At 40.8% G+C, this 23,624-nt stretch overlaps 1 protein-coding gene across 2 annotated transcripts in view; it reads left to right on the plus strand.

Moving 5' to 3' along the window:
* The window catches only part of hibch (3-hydroxyisobutyryl-CoA hydrolase), a 116,337-nt gene that overhangs the window by 84,623 nt on the left and 8,090 nt on the right, over positions 1-23,624 (plus strand). For both annotated transcript variants that reach the window (XM_060929014.1, XM_060929015.1), the window contains exons 8-12: positions 149-294; positions 12,479-12,565; positions 13,557-13,615; positions 15,319-15,400; positions 16,647-16,766. In XM_060929014.1, the coding sequence (XP_060784997.1) occupies positions 149-294; positions 12,479-12,565; positions 13,557-13,615; positions 15,319-15,400; positions 16,647-16,766 (494 nt within the window). The remainder of the gene's footprint in view (positions 1-148; positions 295-12,478; positions 12,566-13,556; positions 13,616-15,318; positions 15,401-16,646; positions 16,767-23,624) is intronic.

Genomic DNA, 23,624 nt, shown 5'->3' on the forward strand with positions numbered 1-23,624 from the left:
TCATTTTGCAAATTATCACATTCTGCGTTTATTTACAGTTTACACAGTGTCCCAACTTTTTTCGAATTGGGGTTGTAATAGCTACAGTATTAGAAATGAATAGGTTCCATTTCTGAATCTGTGCTCATTCTCTGGTTGGTTGTTACAGGATTATTCCCCGATGTTGGTGGTGGCTACTTCCTACCAAGACTCCAGGGAAAGTTAGGACTATTCCTCGGCCTGACGGGGTTTCGGCTCAAGGGTCGAGACGTGCAGAGGTCAGGAGTCGCCACGCACTTTGTCCAGTCAGAGAAGGTAAGACTTGATCAAAGTTAGTACTGAAAACAGATGCTCAGGCTGCTGTGTTTCAGACATTACAGAAAAATCATGTCACTTTACACCACTACAAAATTTTGACTTTATCGCCTACTGCTAGCATTAGCCTTTTACCTTTTTAACTTTTGCTTAATTTCCTCGAGGACAGATGAGGACAGGGAGTGGGCAGTGTTACTGAGTCAGCATTTTCTCTAGCCAATCAGCAGGAAGTGGGTGGAGCTGCTGGTGCCAGCTGAGTCCTGGCACAGAAACCCAGTCCATGTACCCAGGGTGCCAGTGTTAATGCTGACGCTCTGGCACCTCCACAGAGAGACAGAGTGGTGTGTAGGACAACGCCTACGTCCAGGCCAAGGACAGGCAGGAGACACAAAGTACAAAGCGAGATAAAAATATCAATTCCGGGTTCATAGTGGTGTGCGCAAACCCCCCATATGTTTATATAATCAAGATCTCAAACAGTACTCCTCCTTTAACAGGATAACAAGAAGAGAAAGTTAGGAAATGATGCTCCACTCCTCACCTCAGGCATCGTTATAAACCACAATGTGCTGCCTATGATGTATCTGCTCCTTATAAACACTGGGATTGTGCTCATAACATTGCTATAATGATGGATCATGGAGAGCGGTGCAGCTAAAAATGATCACAGTCGCAGGATGCTGCTTCTTCCCCCATTTGTTTGGTCACTTTTTATCTTGGTTTCATATTTTTTATCATAAAAACCTGTAATTTTAACAGAGCTATATCAAATTTTTATATTCACTGTCTAGAATATAATGTCCCTATAATTTCACAAGGTGGATGGGGGTGGAGTGTTTGGCTCTCCCCCCCTCCCCCCCCATTTTTTTTTACTTGTTAGCAATATTAGTATCTCTATTGAGGTATTTCACTCACGTGACCAAGTCATGTGACGCTGCCATTTTGGACGGCACGGCTCGAATCAGTTTGAATGCGAGGAAGGCGACAAACGAAAAACAAAAGAAAAAGGAGCGAGATGCAGAAACCACCTTCACTATCCAGCGACGTAGGGCATTTACAGGGCGAGCAGAGGGAGAGGTATTTGCAAAAATTGAGGTTAGCAGGCTTAGAGAACGACATTTACCTGCTTCCACCAGGATTGTTCACTGACGTACGGAAGTACACGAAGCCCTCGTCTTTACCTGACTTCGGCCCACATGATCTGTATACCTATGTCGTTAAAAACCCATCGCCATACACAGGTATTGATCTGAAAGCGTATGAGAGTTTGGATGCCTACAAATATTTTGTGCCAGGCTGGGTAACATGCCTACATCAGCGGGTCGTCCCTGGAGCCGGTGGTCGCCATCTGATTACAGCTAAGGTTTGTTCACATTTTCATTTACTTTTGGTCCTCAGGATAAACAAAATGTTATTAAATGTCATTGAAATAACTTCTTAGTCTGTTGAGACATGGCCCGTTATAAATTTGCTGTTACCAGGCAGTGACCAAGAACTGTATTATTAGGGTCGGTGTAGTTGTAGCAGTGTATTAGCAACTAGCTGTTAGCACTAGCTAATGTCAACAACATCATAGCTGGTATGTTACTGTAGCAATATTTACGTTCAGTCATTTGGATGACTGTTAAAACCTTTCAGTCTCAAGTTTTTCCTTTACTGGATTTACTAGTTTACTGAGCTAGCGCGCTCGGCGGCCAAGCCGGGAGCCATCGCGCGCTCGGCGGCCAAGCCGGGAGCCATCGCGCGCTCGGCGGCCAAGCCGGGAGCCATCGCGCGCTCGGCGGCCAAGCCGGGAGCCATCGCGCGCTCGGCGGCCAAGCCGGGAGCCATCGCGCGCTCGGCGGCCAAGCCGGGAGCCATCGGGCGCTCTCCGGCCAAGCCGGGAGCCATCGGGCGCTCTCCGGCCAAGCCGGGAGCCATCGGGCGCTCTCCGGCCAAGCCGGGAGCCATCGCGCGCTAGCTCAGTAAACTAGTAAATCCAGTAAAGGAAAAACTTGAGACTGAAAGGTTTTAACAGTCATCCAAATGACTGAACGTAAATATTGCTACAGTAACATACTAGCTACTGTTGTTGACATTAGCTAGCTTGCCGTCCAAAATGGTGGACACCGGGGCGTCACGTGACCCTGTGACGTCAGGTGAAATACCTCAATAGAGCAGTGGTTCCCAAACTTTTTTGCATCCCGTACCCCTTGAAGCATTTCATCTCCATCCGTGTACCCCCCGCTGCCCCCCCCCCCCCCCCCACACACACACACACAAAACGCACGTAGCATATGCAAGAAATAAAAAACAAAAATGTCAAAATATCAGGGAGTATTTTTATTAATTAGCTTGCAGATATAATACAACTACAGATGAATGGGCATGAGAAATAAGAAACAAGAACTAACTTGAGACTAAAAACTTATTAGCCTGTTAACAGAGAGAGAGAGAAAGAGAGAGATGTTCTTAGGCACACAAATGAATGTGATGCTTTCATATGACTTGTTCTGGGTTTCATTTTATGCAATTTTGCCTCACATTTCTCAATGTTAATTATATACGGTTTGAAAACGACCCGAAGACCATAGATGTAACTATTGTTAATAAAAATCAACCATTGTTAATAAAATCAAAAATAAAAAACACAAGATGTGTTCTAATACCGAACAGTAACCGCCAGATAACAATAAATCTCTTTAATTATTTATATTACACTTCAGGGGTTAGTTTTTCATTTTTTCCCCCTTTTGAAATCATGGGTATGCGAACAAAACAAGAACTTTAAGCCTTTGACAAAAACATTAAAACCAATATTTCCATCAAAAAGTAAACCTAAAAGGGTAGTCAAGATATGAGAAAAAATGGTGATAAATCATCAAAAGACTTGAGAACTGATTTAAAACATTAACACTGGGGATGGTAATAGAAAAAAGAAGACAAGACGAGGGTGAAACATGACCGAAATCCAGGTTAGTGTGAAGGATGTGCCTGAGAGGAAGCACATAGTCCCTTTATGTCTGGTCGAATCGGAGATAGTTTCAGTCTTAAATCGTCCTCTACATACAGCCTGTACCGGTATTTAGTTTTCAGGCTCGTCAGAGCTGAGAACCCCCTCTCACATAAATAGGTTGTGGCGAAGGGCATTAATTTCTTGACAGCACGTGTGGCCAGTTGAGGGTATTCGGTGCGCAATCCTATCCAGAAATCTGGAAAAGGCTTGTGGTGGAAGTCGATTTTCATGGATCCTGTTATATCAGTGAGGTTCTCTTGTTCAGATACCGGCAGGGCAGCAGGGACAGTAGAAAAGGGATGTCGAATCCAGCTGTCCGACTCGTCACTGTCGGGGAAGTACCTGCGCAGCTCAGCAGCCAGCTCACGGAGATGGGTTGTTATGTCGTGTTTGATGCCGTCTGTCAGACTGATGTGATTTTCGCACAGAAAATCGTGCAACAACAGAAAGACCTCTGGTTTGTTTTTGCCCACGCAGTCTATCCAGAGCTTCAATTTCTGGATCATTGCCTCAATTTTGTCCCGCACATTAAAGATGGTTGCGGAGAGCCCCTGTAACCCGAGATTTAGTTCATTCAGTGTGGAAAAAATGTCACTGAGATAAGCTAGCCGTGAAAGAAACTCTAGATCATGCAAATTGTCAGACAGGTGAAAAGTGTGGTCAACAAAAAACATTTTAAGTTCATCTCTTAACTCAAAGACGCGTGTCAAAACTTTCCCCCTTGACAACCAGCGCACCTCCGTGTGCAGCAGAAGAGTTGTATGGTCGCTGCCCATTTCATTGCAGAGTGCAGTGAATATGCGAGAGTTCAGAGGCCTAGATTTGACGAAGTTCACAATTTTCACAGTTTTGTCCAAAACGCTCTTCAAACTCCCAGGCATGCCCTTGGCAGCCAGAGCCTCCCTGTGGATGCTGCAATGCACCCAAGTGGCGTCTGGAGCAACCGCTTGGACGCGAGTGACCACTCCACTGTGCCTCCCGGTCATGGCCCTTGCGCCATCTGTGCAGATGCCCACACATTTAGTCCACAAAAGTCCATTCAATGCCACAAAGGTGTCCAGCATTCGGAAGATGTCCTCCCCTGTTGTTCTTGTTTCCAGCGGTTTACAAAACAGCATGTCCTCCTTAACTGACCCGTCATAGATATAACGGACATATGCCAGGAGCTGTGCTAGGCCGGCCACGTCCGTCGACTCATCCAGTTGTAGTGAATAAAATTCACTGGCTCATATGCGATGCAGTAACTGTTTAAACACGTCCCCAGCCATAGCACTGATTCGTCGAGAAACTGTATTGTTTGAGGAAGGCATGGACTGAATGACATTTTTCACCTTTTCCCCCAACATTACCCCAACCGCGTCTGCAGCAGCAGGCAGAAAAAAGTCCTCCACAATAGTGTGAGGCTTGCCAGTCTGGGCTACTCGGTAGCTCACCATATAAGACGCCTCTAACCCTTTCTTGTTCACTGCGTCTGGGTTTTTTATGCTTTGCTTACTGGTAGAAAGCCCACGTAATTCCCTTTCAAAAAATTCCCGAGGTTTATTTTTCAAGTGAGGGTTTCATTGAGTTGTGCGATAACACTTTTGCGCATACAACACACTGTGGCTGAATAGACGAGCCAGTACCGATACAAGTGAATCCCAACGTAATGTAGTTCTCGTCATATTTGCGTCTTTTTTCTGTCCTCCTTTCTACATCCATATGCTTGCCCATGTCAGGGGGCTCATCATACTCACAGTCACTGTCAGTGGCACTAGCCATGCTAGCAGCTTGATGACCAACACTTTCCCTACTGATAGCACCCTGATCCATGGAAGAGAACATTGGGTTGCTGTCACCGACTGGGGCATCCCCGATAGTAGACACAGGAGCCGATGGAGTCTCTGTGGTGAGGGGTGCTACTCTTTTCAACCACTTGTCCATGTCGTGTTGGTTCGTTCGTTGTTAGCAGTGATGTTTCATTGAAGCGAAGTGACATGCAACTAAACTGATTGAAGTTTACTGTTGGTTGCCTGGTAACAACTACTTGAAGGGAGAACCTAGACCTTAAACGTCGCCTAGTAACAACCAGTTGAAGGGAGAACGAGCCTAGCAGTGAAACTTACCAGTTTATGTTGTATTTAAGTGCTGTGACTGATTGGCAGGTTGCTTACGCAGTGGTGTGGAGATTTTTAAAGTGGGGGTATGCTATTCGTGACAGGAAACCTTTTAGCCAGCAAACTTTTTTTAAAAAATCGAATGAGGGCACCGACTCTTTTTTTCCACTCCCTGCAGTAGACAGTGCATTTTGGGTAATATATACACCGAAAAAAATGGACTCGGAGATGAACAATATGTGCATACGACTATGGGCAAATACGCATGAAAAACCTCGTTCAGCTTGCAAACTCAGCTCACATAGACCATGTGTGACCATGTTTGCTGGGAGAAGCTTGTCGCAACAACTCTCTCCCCTGGAAGACAGTGGTATCTCGTGCATGGCGTTCGCGTTGCATGCATGTTTCACAAATCCACGGTGAGCACACAATCACAAGTCCAACCACCCCAACTTATCTTTTTTTTTCTTACTATTTCATGCACATGACGCCTTGAAACAGCCAAACTGCGTTGCTTCGAACATATGGCCATTGATTGACACACCCGTTTCACTGCTTTCCAGAACCAAGTGTTGGCATGGTACAGTGCAAAATAGCCTATCCACTTGACCACAGTAACACGCAAACCGGAAAGACACCATTAAAATATCAGCTACACATAGCAAACAACAAAGTTGTTCAAGGATGTTTACAGGTAGTACATTAACCGCCTGTAACAGTTCTAAGCAAGGGTGGAGCACAGAGGACGGCAGGACAGAGATCAGGGTTCACAAACTCTTATTTTTACTTTTCAGTAAACTTTCACTCTCTCAGCCACACACGCACGCGCACACACTCCAGTCGTCTGATTGGGGAGAGAGCCCCTCTGCTCTCGCGCTCCCTCCTTAAATAGGGCGCGGTCACTGGGAAGACACACACAAACACAGGTTAATTGCCATCAGGTGTAGTGATTCTGCCACTTACCTTCCCTGACTCCACCCTCCTGTCACAGACCGGTGCTTGACCACGCCCCCGCTGCCACACCGCCGTAAGAAATATTCAACAGATAACTATCTTACATGCGATCACAAATGCCCCGTGCTTGAGGAAATGTAGGCTATTGCTAACTGTCAGACAACGATTGCTCATGAAGCTATAATCCATCTTCTTCTTAACTTGTGCCGCGGCGGGCATAATAATGAAAACCAGCATTTTTCCTACCTTGACGCAGATATCCATGCCTTCTTGTTTAAGTCCACATTGAGAACTCCCTCATATCGTTTCGTTATTTTTTTGCCGTTGCGTACCCCCGCGTACCACACACACACTACACACCCCTGCCCTGCTTATTTGTTGCCTGCATTCGTTGCTATTGTAACGGAGGCCAACTAGCAGAGTTCGGGGGTAGAACGTTAGCAAACCACTCCCTTCCATAGCGATTGAGCTTACCAGTTAGCTCACTTGCTACTGTGTCTTGACTCTGCCGATTTGACTTTGAGGTCGCGGGTTCAAGCCCCGGGGGGCGAACTGTGCAGGAAGAGCACCGTTACAGTATTCCCCCCCTCCCGCGTACCCCCTACAATCACGTCGCGTACCCCAGTTTGGGAACCATTACTATAGAGGACTTTGACTGATGTCACAGATTTTTAGCTCACCAGCCGCAGGGCGATGAGCTATTGCCATCACGCAGTGTCCGTTTGTCCACAAAAATCGCTACTCCTCCCTGAGTTTTCAATGGTTTTTGATTCTGGTTATATAGAAATGGGTTCCGGCTGGCTGGTCCCGTTTTTGTTTCCGGGCCATATCTTTAAAACTACTGAAGATATCTTCGTGAAACCTTGTATACATATCAAGCAACATGTGAGCTGGTGCCTTTTGCTGTTTTGGATTTTTGAAGAAAAAAAAAGTACTTTTCAAATTTTTACATAAAAATAGATTTTGACTTCGTTTCTAAGAGCAGTGTTCGTTTCCAGAACACATATCCAAAACTATTCATGATACGGATTTGAAACTTGGTATACATGTTAACAAGGTAATGTAGATATGCCTTTTCATACTAAGAATTTTGAGAAATTTTTCATGTTTCCATGGAAACAATTTCAGACTTAGTCTCTCAGGTTAGTCTTCGGGGTAGGTTTTGTTTCCAGAGCAGAACTTGAAAACTGAGTGGTATGATCTTGAGAGTTGGTATATGTGTTGATGTATACCAACTTTTGATACCAAGAAATGTGAGAAATATTAAGTTTTAGCTTACCTGGACCTTATGCCATGGGCTGCTGAGGTCAGTGTAAAGAGGGAGGGTTGGTTTCCTGCAGCAGAACTTGAAAATGTGGCAAATGATATCTTGAAACTTGGTATATAGGGCGGGGGATATAGATGACTCTGTCGTCTTGTTTTGTTTTGAAGATCAAATTGTTCTAATTGTTCTCATGAAGAGCAACTTATCTAATTATAAACGAGTCTGGTTTCTCATGGTGCGGCTGTGTGAGCTACTGTGTGACTGACGCTCTGGTTGTTTATCACACAGCATCTGAAATATTGCCAGGCAGGCAAAGAAACAGCCATGACAGTTAATAATGAAAATTGAAATCATCTATAGCCGCTTTATCCTGTTCTACAGGGTCGCAGGAAGCTGGAGCCTATCCCAGCTGACTACGGGCGAAAGGCGGGGTACACCCTGGACAAGTCGAGATGAAATGGCTGCAGTCAATACAATCTCTCTGAAATGATTATAAATTTATTTTATACCAGCAGATTGCGTTACATCCAAAAGCTGAAACATGCAGACGTCACAGATCCATACAATTTACTGACAAATGTATTTATTTATTATTTGTTCTGCACATTGCTCTCTCTCTCGCTCTCTCTGTGTGTGCATGCACGATGAGCTAAATACAGAAGGGGTATTTCGTTGTGCTTGAGTTTACATGTGACAAAAATAAAGGCTTCTTCTTAATTACCCACAAATGTATTTATTCCACTTGAAAACTGTTTGGCAAACCAACTACTGGATTTAGGACACTGCGACATCCTGAACTATTTAGTATTTGGGACTTGTAAATACGACTGGAGATGCTGAAGGCTTACAAAAGTACAGATGCTTCCCAATATTCCGAGGCAGGTTTCATGCTAGAATGTTATGGGAAATTCCCAATAAAGAAAAAATATCTTATGACAAAGGTAAGCTCAAACCTGGACTTCTAATCAATAAATAAATAAATAAGCCAGGGCAATAGGTCTAGCATATTTTATGGTGGTTAGCTGAATCTACATTATCAGTACATAACAAGCATGCTGCTCGTCAAGTCAAGCATTAGGCGTCCAAAGCTTACATCCAGATATACGTTTTAATGCTGCACAGAGCTTTCATACTAACCTGATATAAAATATTCTCCACACACACGGGGATGTTTTTCTTCCTGTTTAACTGCAGCTCACCATTTTTTTTTTTTGTCTTTCTGGGTTCACCAGGAAGCAGGTCTCTACAGGTCTCTGGCATTGTTCTTTTAGATGTAACTTCTACAAGTTTATCTGTAGATTGTTTACTGAATTTGGCTTACAATCACTTGCGTACACTTGTGCCGGTCATTGTCAAATACAAAGCTCGCCCTGCAACATGACCGCGTGAACAAATCCGCAGTTACGATGACGTCATGTGAAAGGCTTCTATAAAGAACATTCAAGTTCAATAGGATTAAAAGCAGCGTCCACTTTTGATGGCACAATAGAGCCAGAACATCTCTAGAATAGTACATAAGTTTGTAATTTAAAGCTGGTTTTACACAGGCACTTGCATTGGAACAGGTTGCCCTGACGCAACTGCCCATCTAAACACGACTTGTTCCGGAACAGTTTGACACCAGTGGGTGCGACTTGTTCCAGAACAGTTTGACACCAATGGGTGCAACTTGTTCCACTTTACAAGGTGGTGCAACTTGTTCCTGAATATCTTGTTCTGGGTGCAACTTGTTCCTGCTTACCATCTAACCACAGTCGGTGGCAAGTAGGAGGGCTTATGCGTGTACATCCAGGTCATTTATCATCCAGACAAGACCGCTTCATGGCAAATTCAGTGGTCAGTTCTTCTAGAGTACTTTTCCTCGTCAAACTTCTCTGCCTTTAAATGATGGAGTCCAATTGGCTTGGATTCCCAAGCCAATTGCAGTGATAACCGGACTAAAGGAATTGTTCTTACCCTCATCCAGTTTTGGGGAGATGCAGATCATCGTTGGCTTTTTTAATTTAAAATTTATCTAAAAGAGCTGATTCAAAGAGTCAAGTCGGTCCCTTAACGGCACATTGCTTGGAGTGGATTAGTTTTCTGGAAGTGAAAGTTGTATTTACCACCGAATCGCATTACATTGCAGGCATTTAGCAGACGCTGTTATCCAGAGCAACATACAGTATACCCAGGTGTTAGGTGCCTTGCTGAAGGGCACTTCAGCTATTCCCGCTGGTCCAGGGAATTGAACTGACAACCTTTTTGTCCCAAAGCTGCTTCTCTCACCTTTAGGCCATGACTTCCTCAAGCGATTAAACAGAAACGAGCAGTGAGAGGCCAATGAAGCAAGTTAAAAACAAGCTTCTGATCACTTATTTGTGCATATGCACTTTTGTGTTTACCTGTCTACCCTCTAATCTCCGTTTTGGCACCGATAGAGCGTGAGTGTGTAAACACGAAGGAAAGTGAGTACAACTTGTTCCGGGTGCAACTTGTTCCTGCTGTCTGTGTAAAAAGCACATAAGACACAATGCTGGTTTGTTGTGGACCTAGTGCTATACTGCCCCCATTATTAACATTGGTATTGCCGTTGCGTACGTTAATTTCTGAACTTGTGCTACTCCAAAGGACCACCGGATATGTACAGCAGTCATTTTGTGTGCATGCATGTGTAGTTAAAAGCGTACGATTATACTTTTAAAGACTGGGTGCTCCATATTTACCTTTGTCACTCTAAATTGTGTCATATTGTGTTATTGTAACTGCCTGTATTCAGTTCCGGTAAACACCAATGACGTGTCATATTTTCTTTTCTTATAACCCAAGCACAACAGGTGCTCGAGAGGACATGCAGGCTCAGGCAGCACCACAAACCTGCCTTTTAAATCTATTCAGCATGTGTGGCCTTTATCTGCCAGTCCAGCACAGTGTTATTAGTGGTGTTATATGAGCACTTGGCTGTCATTTATCAGTCTTTTAGTCATGTTGTGCACCAGATTTACAGCAGTATAGCTGAATTCTGTTTAGCCACACCCATAAAACTCCATAAAATGCCAAAAGGTTACAAAGAATTTAGGAGAAAATGGTGAACAAATGGTGTGTTAAATGTGTTTACTATTTATGGTGTGCTACCAAAGACGCACCATTAATCTTCCTCCTTTTATAAGGCACTCTTACCTTAATTGAAGATCTAGTGTTAACATGTTGTACAACCCCAATTCCAAAAAAATTGGGACACTGTATGAGCTGTAAATAAAAACAGAATGCAATAATTTGCAAATAATAGAAACCCTATATTTAATTGAAAATAGTACAAAGACAACATATCAAATGAAACTGAGAAATTTTATTATGGTTTGAAAAATATATGCTCATTTTGAATTTGAGGTCAGCAACAAGTTTCAGAAGGTTGGAACAGGGGCACTGTGTTGCATCGCCTCTACTTTTAACAACACTCTGTAAACGTTTGGGAACTGAGGAGACCAGTTGCTGTAGTTTTGAAAGAGAAATGTTGTCCCATTCTTGCCTGATATACAGTTTCAGTTGCTCAACAGTTCGGGGTCTCCTTTTTGTATTTTGCACTTCATAATGTGCCAAATGTTTTAAATGGGAGACAGGTCTGGACTGCAGGCAGGCCAGTTTAGCACCTGGACTCTCTTACTACAGAGCCATGCAGTTTTAATATGTGCAGAAAGTAGTTTGGCATGGTCTTGCTGAAAGAAAGAAGGCCTTCCCTGAAAAAAAATGTTGTCTGGATGTCAGCATATTGCTCTGAAACATGTATATATCAATCAGCATTAATGATGCCTTCCCAGATGTACAAGCTACCCATGTCATGTGCATGAATGCCTCCTCATACCATCACAGATGCTGGCTTTTGAACTGTGCGCTGATCACAAGCCGGATGGTCTCTCTCCTCTTTAGTCTGGAGGACGTGGTGTCCACGATTTCTAAAAAGAATTTCTACTTTTGATTCGTCAGACCTCGGGACAATTTTCCACTTTGCCTCAGTCCATCATGAAAGAGCTCGGGCCCAGAGAAGATGGTGTTTCTGGATATTTTTTATATCTGGTTTTAACTTGCATTTGTGGATGCAGTAATGAACTGTTTTCACAGACGATGGTTTTCTGAAGTGTTCCTGAGCCCATACAGTGATTTCCACTACAGACACGTGTCTGCTTTTAATGCAGTGTCTCCTGAGGGCCTGAAGATCACAGGCATCCAATGTCAGTTTTCAGTCTTGCCTCTTGCATACAGAGATTTCTCCAGATTCTCTGAATCTTTTCATGATATTATGTACCATAGATGATGTGATCCCCAAGTTCTTTGCAGTTTTACATTGAGGAACGTTATTCTTTAATTGTTGCACTGTTTGTCCACGTAGTCTTTCACAGAGCGATGAACCCCTCCCCATCTTTACTTCTGAGAGACTCCGCCTCTTTGGGATGCTCTTTTTATACCCAGTCATGTTACTCACTTGTTGCCAATTAAATAAATAAGTGTTTTGTTTGTTTGTTTTAGCATTACACAACTTTTTCAGTCTATTGTTGCCCCTGACCCAATTTTTCTGGAACGTGTTGCTGACATCAAATTCAAAATGAGCATATATTTTTCAAAAAACAATAAAATTTCTCAGTTTCAAAGTTTGATATGTTGTTTTTGTACTGTTTTCAATTAAACATAGGGTTTGTATGATTTGCAAATTATCACATTCTATTTTTATTTGTTTTACACATTTTCAGAACTGAAGTTGTAATTTTCCATATTTGTTTTGAATTGGATGTTAATGTGAAATGAAACCGTTTCACAAAATGTTTATGAAATTGGTGTGGAATTGAAATTGGTATGTGGTTTAAACTCAAGAGGATTAAATTCCCGCATCTCTGCTCACAGATCTCAGCTTTGGAGAAGGATTTGGCAGGTCTGAAGTCTCCCTCGGCTCATGACGTGACTGCACTCCTTGATTTTTATCAAGAGCAGGTGAGCAATAGAGGCTTGTTCTGTTTGCTCCCCAAACACCTTAAACGTACACTTCCAGCTTCTCTACCCGAGTGTTTTAGGTGTGTTTGTGTGCATTGGTGGTGTGAGTGAGGGTTTAATACCGTACGTCCTCCTTCTTATCTGAGGTTTAGTGTATTACTGGTTTATTGACCCAGTCAGGCAGGATTTATGATGATTTCTCTGTGCTTGAGTTTCAGCAGCTCATACAACTTTCCTGAAATGTCAGTCAGGAGGAAACACACATTAGCATTCAGACTCTTCGCACTGTTGTGCCCACACACACACACTTCAGAGTAACACTCTGAACTTTCCTGAAATACAACATATCACACTTTTAATACATATCGTTAACCTAATTTACCATATTTATGAGCTTATAACTCTTTTCCAGGAGTGTTATTTTGTTGCATGCCTGTATATAAACCTATTTTAAACCTACAGTACAAACATAGTGAATGTTTCCTGTGTGGCTAGTCTGGAGCTCACCACCATTTGCATGCTCAGATGGATGGAAATTAGTCACCATTAAAAACAAGTCTGTTCAGTAATATTACATTTTATGGCAGCAGACATGATGAGATGAGATAAGACATGATGTGTATTTAAATAAGATGTAACTGCTTTGATACTCCATCATTATTAGCCTATGGAAGGAATAAAATATTGTCATGCTGTTGCAGGAAGATAATCAGCCATGAAGAGATACTGAAAAGTCAGACTTATTTATGAAAGGCATAACGACATTTAATATAAAGCTGATTTCGCACACGATCAGATGTTTTGTTCAAGTTTGCAGCGTTTTTTGCAGCAGTATGAAGTTATTACAGGAATGATCATGATGTTAAGGTCAAAATGTTGCTGATATAACATGCTGGCACTTTTTGTTTGTCTCTAATCAAATCGTGTTGTGAGAAAGGAAAAGAGCAGAATTTTTTTCCTGATTAGTTTAAACTTTGTCTTGTGTCCACAGAGCACGCTGGATGCCGAGAAACCATTTGTCCTGCAGCAGCACACAGAGGCCATTGACAGGTAAAGTTACACTGTGTCTCTATTTATCTCTCTCACTCAAAAACAGAATAATATGACAGTAATCTGTCATATTTTATAGTCTGTCATGTTTTAAATAAGTGTAAAATATTATCTATGATTATAAACGAAAACTGGGCAAGATGAAACTCCTGGCTCTATGATGATGGGGAAATGTTCTGGAAACCCAGAAGTTAGTTACTTTAACAAATATTTAGCAGGACTTTAAAATGTTCTCAGGAATTCTGTCAGGTTGCTCGTCCTGACTATCTGTGAACATACACTTCTGTGTACGTGAACGTACACTTCTGTGTATGTTTTCAACATATGAATGTTGAAAAGTTCCTTCTTCCTAATTTCATAAATGGAATTAAAGACATGCCTATTTTTCCATGCCTGATTTTTAAAAAAACACCCACATTTCCATTTATGGTATTAGACACACCCATGTGTCACACTCTTATTTCTATAAGTGACTTAAAGCTGCTTTGCGACAATGTTTATTGTTAAAAGCGCTATACAAATAAATTTGGCTTGACTTAGACACACCCATTTTCCTATTTATCATTTTAGACACCCCCACTTAGTTACTCTTATTTCTATATATGGACTCAGACACACCCATTTTCCCATGCATCATTTTAGACACACCCACTTAATTAGTCTTAATATAGACTCAGACATACCCATTTTCCCATATCTGATTTTTAAAGATGCACCCACATTTCCATTTATGTTCTGAGACACACCCACTTAGTATTTTTATATATGTCCATATATAAAACACTAAATGGGTGTGTCTCAGAACATAAATGGAAATGTGGGTATAACATTTAAACATCAAAACAGGACCGTATTTCCATGTATAATGTTAACGATATGCCCACATTCTTATTTATGATATTAGACACACCCACCTCCTAGTGTATGGTCTTAGACACGCACACTATTTTATTTCCCTGTATGGACATGAACACGTCCACATTCCTATTTCTAGTCTTGAACACACACCTATATTCAAATATATGTTCGTAGACACACCCACGTGATTGATTGTAAAGACATGCCAACATTTGCTTGTATGGAAACACCTACTTATTTGTATAGCCTCAGAGACACACCCACTTTCTGATGCATGTTCTTGAAAAAACTCCAACTTTCTTATGTATAGTCTTACAACACCCACTTCGTCACTCTTACTTCAATGTATAGACTCGGACACACCCACATTGGTCTTAAATGCATGCACACGTTTTTATGTACGGTGGAGTCGCTCTTATTTCCATGTATGGACCCAGACCCACATTCACATGTCTGGGCTTAAAGAACCACCCACTTATAGTCACTCTTATGTCCATATATGGACTTGCACACAAAAGTTCAAACCAGGACACATAATGGGAAGTGTCTGAGTTATAAAATACACCACCACTCTTGATCAAAGGACCAAATTTATCAGCAGTTATCAGTCATTGCTGTTAGTGTGATAAAATGAATCCTGGAGGTCCAACAGGGCAAAGTATTAACTAATAATCACGCAAAGTCCTTGTTTACTTGTTTCACTCAGACCTTGATGACATCGGATTGTGTTATAATGCATTATGCAGCTGACTTACGTTTCCAGACCACACCAGCTCAAGTTCATGATGTGTGTACGAGAGTGTCGACCTGCTGCTGCTGTTCTCAGTGCTTCATCTCCATTACAGGCTGTTCCAAGGCAACAGTGTGGAGGAAATCCTGGAGAAGCTGCAGAAGGATCAGTCTGCATTTGCACAGAAGCAAGTGGAGGTGCACACAAAACGCTCACCTAACACACGCCTAATGCTCACTGAACGAATATACAAAAAACAAAGTGGACAAGGTGTTTAACGGAACATGCACAAGAAGACAAGATGAAATGTGTCAGTGTTCAAGTCAATGGGCGCTTAACACAACAGCAGTACTGCAAAGTCTTTAAATACAGTAAACAACAATGGAATAGCCTAAAATGTATAAATATGACCCGAGTAAACATCCCTTTCCAAAACCATGGACATTAATATGGAGTCAGTCCCTCTTTTGTTGTTATAATAAGCTCCATTCTTCTGGGAAGGCTTTCCACTCAAGTTTGGGGTGTGGCTGTGGGGATTTGTGTTCATTCAGTGACCAGAGTATTCGTGAGATCAGACACTGATGTTTGGTGAGAAGGCTCCAGTTCATTTCAAAGGTCTTCAGTGGAGTTTACTTCGGTCAGGGCTCTGTGTAGGACACTTGAGTTCTTCCACTCCAACCTTAACACACCTTGTCTTCATAGAGCTCACTTTATGCTCAGGAGCATCGTCATGCTGGAAATTTATAATGCTAAAGCATACAGTGATATTCTGTACAAGTGTGTGCTCCAATTTTTTTGGCAACAGATGGGGAGGAGCCACATGTCAATGTGATGGTCAGGTGTCCATAAACTTTTGGCCAAATGAGGTACAAGAATATACAAAGCACATACAAATGATCAAATAAATAAAAAAACATAAAATACAATAAACGAAACGCAGTGTTTTAGAAGTCAACTGTGCAAAAGTAGGGACTCGCTGACCCTGGGAAAGGAAAGTACTTGAGCATGATTTCTTTGTTAATAATAGTGGAAATTAGCACATCATGCTGATTTTGTTAGGAACTTGGATATGGATATGGTTATAGGAAGGATGCAACTGGCGATATCTAGAGCAGTGGTTCGCAAAGTAGTAACTAGCGCTATCCGCCCACTTCTGCATACATTAGCTACCTGCAATTGGCTAGCATCACTATGACTGAAAAGGAAGTGGGATGATGCCCCTCCCACCCAGTGAGCACGGCCTCCAAATGGGTCTGTTATAATATCCAGATGATGATGATGATGATGATGATAATAATAATATAATTATTATACACATTCAGATCATTAGACTGATCCTTACAAGCTGGAATTTATTTTACAGTTGAATAAATCCCTGGTGAGAAAAAGTTTGAGAACCCATGATCTAAAGAATGTGCTCCTCTGGGTTTTTTTTTTTTGTAGACATTGTTGAAGATGTCCCCGACGTCGTTGAAGCTCACCTTCAGACAGCTGCAAGCTGGAGCCAGTCTAAGCCTGCAGGAAGTGTTAGTCATGGAGTACAGACTCAGCCAGGCCTGTATGGTATGTCACAGCTTCCATGCACATCACATCACATTTCCTTTCTTTGTGCTGGTTGTGTGACGATAAGATATTTACCCATGATGAGATGATTTTCTGGTAAAAATTAGGGGTTTTTTTTGCATAACAAGATACCTTTCTGATAATGAGATATTTAATAATGAGATGTTTTTCTCGTAATTAGAACATGCTTTTCTAACAATAATAAGGTGCTTTTTTTGGCACTAACATGCTTATCTTTTAGTCACAACATGCTTTTGATGTAATGACAACATGCTTTTCTCATAATAACGACATGTGCTTTTATCGTAATCAAGACATGCTTTTCTTATAGTCACTACCGTACATGATTTTGACGTAGTAATGACATGCTTTTATCGTAGAAACAATTATTTTCTCGTAACGACATGCTTTTCTTGTCATCACAACATGCTTTTCTCGTCGTCTCAACATACTTTTGACGTAATAAGATGCTTTTATCGTAGTAATGACATTCTTTTCTCGTAATAACGACATGCTTTTATCATAATAACGTGATGCTTTTCTCGTAGTCACAACATGCTTTTCTCATAGTCACGACATGCATCTGACATAATAATGACGTGCTTTTCTCATAGTAACAAGATGCTTTTCTCATAGCAACGACATGCTGCTCCCATAGTAATGACATGCTTTTCTCGTAATAACTACGTGCTTTTCTCGTAGCCATGACATGCTTTTGACGTAATGAGATGCTTTTCTCATCGTCACGACGTGCTTTCAACATAATAATGACATGCTTGCTTTTCTCGTAGTTAAGACATGCTTTTGTTGTAGTCAAGACATGCTTTTATCGTAGTAACGACACGGTTTTCTCATAGTCATTACATGCTTTTCTCGTAATAACAAGATGCTTTTATCATAGTAATGACGTGCTTTTCTTGTAGTCACGACAAGCTTTTCTTGTAGTCCTGTCGTGCTTTTCTCGTAGTCACGACACGCTTTTGTTGGTAACGGAATGCTTTTCTCGTGGTCCCGACGTGCTTTTCTCGTAGTCCCATCGTGCTTTTCTCTTAATGACGACGTGCTTTTCTCTTAATGACTACATGCTTTTCTCGTAGTCACGACGTGCTTTTCTCTTCATGACGTGCTTTTGATGTAATAAGATGTTTTTCTCTTAATGACAACGTGCTTTTGATGTAGTCCCGACGTGCTTTTCTCGTAGTAATAACCTGCTTTTATTGTAGTAACAAAATGCTTTTCTTGTCGTCCCGACATGCTTTTGACATAATTGAGATGCTTTCCTCGTAGTAATGATCTGCTTTTATCAGAGTAACAAAGTGCTTTTCTCGTCACGACGTGCTTTTCTGGTAATAAGGAGATGCTTTTATCGTAACAAAGATTATTTTCTCGTAATAACATGCTTTTGTTGTAGTAACGACATGATCTTCTCGTAGTCATGACATGCTTTTCTCGTAATAACGAGGTGCTTTTCTCATAGTCACGACGTGCTTTTATTGTAGTAAAGAAATGCTTTTGACGTAATTACGAGATGCTTTTCTTATAGTAATGGCATTCTTTTCTCGTAATAAAGACATGCTTTTGTCATAGTAACAAAGTGCTTTTCTCGTCCTGACGTGCTTTTGACGTAATAAGATGTTTTTCTCATAGTAACGACGTGCTTTTCTCGTCGTCAGGACATGCTTTTGACGTAATAAGGAGATGCTTTTCTCGTCGTCAAGACATGCTTTTCTCATAATAACGACATGCTTTTCTCGTAACAACGAGATGATTTTCTCGTAATAACATGCTTTTGTTGTACTAATGACATGATGATCTCGTAGTCATGACATGCTTTTCTCGTAATAACAAGGTGCTTTTCTCATAGTCACAACGTGCTTTTATTGTAGTAACAAAATGCTTTTGACGTAATTACGAGATGCTTTTCTCAGTAATGACATTCTTTTCTCGTAATAAAGACATGCTTTTATCATAGTAACAAAGTGCTTTTCTCATCATGATGTGCTTTTGACGTAATATGTTTTTCTCATAGTAACGGCGTGCTCTTCTCGTAGTAATTACGTGCTTTTGACGTAATAATGAGATGCTTTTCTCGTCGTCACAATGTGTTTTTGACATGAGAGGCTTTTCTCGTAGTAACGAGGTGCTTTTCTTGACACGACGTGTTTTTGACGAAATAATGAGATGCTTTCTCGTAGTCCCGACGTGCTTTTCTCGTAGTCCCGACGTGCTTTTCTCGTAGTCCCGACGTGCTTTTCTCGTAATAACAATGCTTTTATCATAGTCACGACGTGCTTTTCTTGTAGTCACGATGTGCTTTTGACGTAATTACGAGATGCTTTTCTCATATTAATGACATTCTTTTCTCATAATAAAGACACACTTTTATCATAGTAAGGCTTTTATTGTAGTAATGACATGCTTTTCTTGTCATCACAATGTGTTTTTGACGTAATGAGATGCTTTTCTTGTCGTCATGACATGCTTTTCTCGTCGTCAGGACGTGCTTTTATTGTAGTAACGAAATGCTTTTGATGTAATTACGAGATGCATTTCTTGTAGTAATTCCTTTTCTCGTAGTAAATTCTTTTCTCTTAATAAGGACATGCTTTTATCATAGTAACAACATGCTTTTCTTGTCACGAAGAGCTTTTCTCGTAGTAACGACGTGCTTTTCTCGTCATCATGACGTGCTTTTGACATAATAAGATGCTTTTTTTCGTAGTCACGACATGCTATAACAAAAGCATCTCGTATAATAACGAGATGCTTTTATTGTAGTAACGAAAGACTTTTCACAACGTGCTTTTATGGTAACGAAAAAGTCACAACATGCTTTTGTGGTAATGAAATGCTTTTATCATAGTCATGACATGCTTTTCTCGTAGTCACGACATGCTTTTGACGTAGTAATGACATGCTTTTCTTGTAGGAACGAAATGCTTTTCTCGTCATCCCGACATGCTTTTGACGTAATTACGAGATGCTTTTCTCATAGTAATGACATTCTTTTCTCGTAATAAAGACATGCTTTTATCATTGTAACAACGCGCTTTTCTCGTCACGATGTGCTTTTGACGTAATAACGAGATGCTTTTTTTGGGAGTAACGACGTGCTTTTCTTGTCACGACATGCTTTTCTCGTCATCACGTTTTTGACGTAATAAGGAGATGCTTTTCCCGTCACAACATGCTTTTCTCGTATGAACGACATGCTTTTGTTGTAGTAACATGATTTTCTCGTAGTCATTGCATGGTTTTCTCATAATAACAAGATGCTTTTCTTGTAGTCACGACGTGCTTTTCTCGTAGTCACGACGTGCTTTTTCCTCGTCGTAACAAGATGCTTTTCTCATCACGATGTGTTTTTAACATGAGATGCTTTTCTCGTCACGACGTGCTTGTAATACCAATGCTTTTATCGTAGTAATGGCATGCTTTTCTCGTGGTAACAAAATGCTTTTATTGTAGGGCAATTCCATGTAAATGTCAACCTCACCATGCAAAAATAAAGCAACATGTAATACATCAAAACCACTCCCAGAGATATCACCTAGGCCTGTATTTTACAGATGTGAATGTTGAACCAATTTGTCACATTTTGATCACCTAATATGTCACTGTCAGTCTTTCTTTCTTATAATGTAAAACCCAAGCTAAAATCAACTTTGATCATGTACAATTCTATATTATTGCCACAAGCCACAGAAATGTATGCTAAAATCCACAAAACAGCAAAACAATAGTCATCCTAAATATTATTTAAGAACTTTGATAGTTTTAGCTGATATTTAGAGAGTTTTTCAAAGGGTTATGGTGGTTAAATTGCTGATTTTCTAAACATATGCCATGTCTATTTCAGACGCGTCACATCCATAACGGAATTTCGTCACATCCATAACGCTGACTTTTCCTTCCGAAACTCTGCATGAAATATAAAATATTTTAAACAAAGATTTTTTAATATTCACCTTGGACCCCTCTATCAAATGGATATCTCCATTTCGACATTAGGTTTACAATTTCACAGAGTTTGATAAAAATGTACAGTCACCCAAGAAAAGTGATACTTTTTCTGTCACATCCATAACGCATCTTTTATTGGCATTTTCTGGCATGCCCTAGATGTACTATGGGAATTGTTCTTGTTCTATCACTTCTCCAGTATGGTACAGCCTTAAAATATGCAACACCTGTTTAAATACTGGGAGACAATAAAACATGCACTGGGTCATTTGTTGCCATTTTGAGTTCAAGTGTCACGTCCATAACGCTGGAATTGCTCTGTAGTAATGACATGCTTTTCTTGTGATCACATTCTTTTATCATAGTAAGGTGATGCTTTTATCGTAGTAATGACATGCTTTTCTCATAATCACGACATGCTTTTGACGTAATAACGAGACGCTTTCTTCATAGTAACGACACTGTTTTATTGTAGTAACAAAATGCTTTTCTTGTAACGACGTGCTTTTATCGTAGTAACTACGTGCTTTTATCATAGTAACGACATGCTTTTATCATAGTAACGACAGACATTCTTTTCTCGTAATAAAGACATGCCTTTATCATTGTAACAACGTGCTTTTCTCATCACTACGTGCTTTTGACGTAATAATGGGATGCATTTTTCGGAGTAACGACGTGCTTTTCTTGTCATGATGTGTTTTTCTCATAGTTACAACATGTTTTTGATGTAATAATGAGGCCATTATTAAAAAATGTTCTGTTTCCAGTCCACTGGCCGGGTGAGTGCCGTTTGTGCGGTTGAAATTTTTTTTTTAACACCGGTTTTTCGTCATTTTTTTCGGGTTCGTAAATCTAAAATCGAACTTGATGTTTACACATTCCCAGGGCTTTCCACTAAGGCTCATACTAGCCAGCCATGACAAATAAGTAGCCGGGGGGGGGGGGAGTAACTCACTCACTCACTCACAGCGGCCACAGCCGAGCCGCATGCCGGACGCTCCAATCGTGTCGATCCGCCAGGCAGGTTTTAAGCTCGGTCGTGCTGGTGGCACCAACATCCCTCCTTAGTGGGGGATTTGTAAACACAAAATAAACTCCTGTGCACGCAGTTCCCAGGATTAAATGTATTTTCCACAGACCATTTATTTATTCACTTTACTCAAATACAAAGTAAAATGGCAGTAAATCTTCTTTCTTTTCTTGCGTATTGCATCATGAGGCGTTCCTGGCTTGTAAATCTCTTATTTTCGGTGCATGATACATTCACGCAGCTGAGCATGCTATGAATTAACAACGACAACGGTCTGCAGTGGTGGCTACACAAACACTCAGCGAACATTTCTCCATTTGTGTATGAAAATACACTCCAACGACTCAGTTTGGTTTCATTTACAACCAACGGTGTCTTTTGATGCCAGCACATAATTGAACGAGAGAAGATTGGTTTACCGGAGACAAAATAAGCATTATCTCTGCTTCTGTTCCCTCCGACGGCCCCGACACACTACTGCCTCCGCCGAGTGCGCGCGCACGCACACACCGCATGTCGGGGCCGTGGATGAGTTACTCTCCCTTGATCAACGAAGTCTGCGGGGAATTTGTGGTTATTATCAGTACAAACAGTGCGAATCACAACTTAAATGAGTGCGGTTCAGTTTGACATTGTCAGTCCGTTAGATAAACGTTTAATTTTATTAAAATCGAAAATTAATATTTTGAGCCTGTGGGCTACAAAAATAATAGTCATTAAAGTAGCCGGCTGGACTTAATTGTGTCTGTACTGAAAGAAAAAGCAAACACAGCACTGCGATTTCTTATCCATCCATATATTAAAAAAAAAATCCCTCCCTCCCTCCCGACTGAAAATTTTTTTGCTCACCCGGTGGGCAGGAAATGGATTTTTTTAAGGATGGCCTGAGATGCTTTTCTCATAGTCACGACGTGCTTTTCTCGTCATCATGATGTGTTTTTGACGTAGTTAAGAGATGCTTTCTCGTAGTCACAACATGCTTTTCTCATAATAATGAGACGCTTTTCTCATAGTCACAACATGCTTTTATCGTAATAACAAGACGATTTTCTCATAAGAACAACATGCTTTTGTTGTAATAACATTTTCTTGTAGTCATGACATGGTTTTCTCATAATAATGATGCTTTTCTCGTAGTCACGACGTGCTTTTCTCGTAGTCCTGATGTGTTTTTCTCGTAATAAAGACATGCTTTTATTATAGTAGCAACGTGCTTTTCTCATCACGACGTGCTTTTGACGTACTGTAATAAGATGTTTTTCTCGTCGTCACGATGTGCTTTCCTTTTGGTCACATTCTTTTATCGTTGTAACGTGATGCTTTTCTCATAATAATGAGACGCTTTTCTCATAGTCACGACATGCTTTTATCGTAATAACAAGACGATTTTCTCATAAGAACAACATGCTTTTGTTGTAATAACATTTTCTTGTAGTCATGACATGGTTTTCTCATAATAATGATGCTTTTCTCGTAGTCACGACGTGCTTTTCTCGTAGTCCTGATGTGTTTTTCTCGTAATAAAGACATGCTTTTATTATAGTAGCAACGTGCTTTTCTCATCACGACGTGCTTTTGACGTACTGTAATAAGATGTTTTTCTCGTCGTCACGATGTGCTTTCCTTTTGGTCACATTCTTTTATCGTTGTAACGTGATGCTTTTATCGTAGTAATGACATGCTTTTGACGTAATAACAAGATGCTTTTATCGTAGTAATGGTATGCTTTTCTCATAATAACGACATGCTTTTGACGTAATAACGAGACGCTTTCTTCATAGTAACGACACTGTTTTCTCGTAGTCACGACATGCTTTTATTGTAGTAATAAAATGCTTTTCTTGTAACGACGTGCTTTTATC

The sequence above is a fragment of the Neoarius graeffei genome, chromosome 9 (assembly GCF_027579695.1).
Source record: "Neoarius graeffei isolate fNeoGra1 chromosome 9, fNeoGra1.pri, whole genome shotgun sequence".
NCBI classification, from domain to species: Eukaryota; Metazoa; Chordata; class Actinopteri; order Siluriformes; family Ariidae; genus Neoarius; species Neoarius graeffei.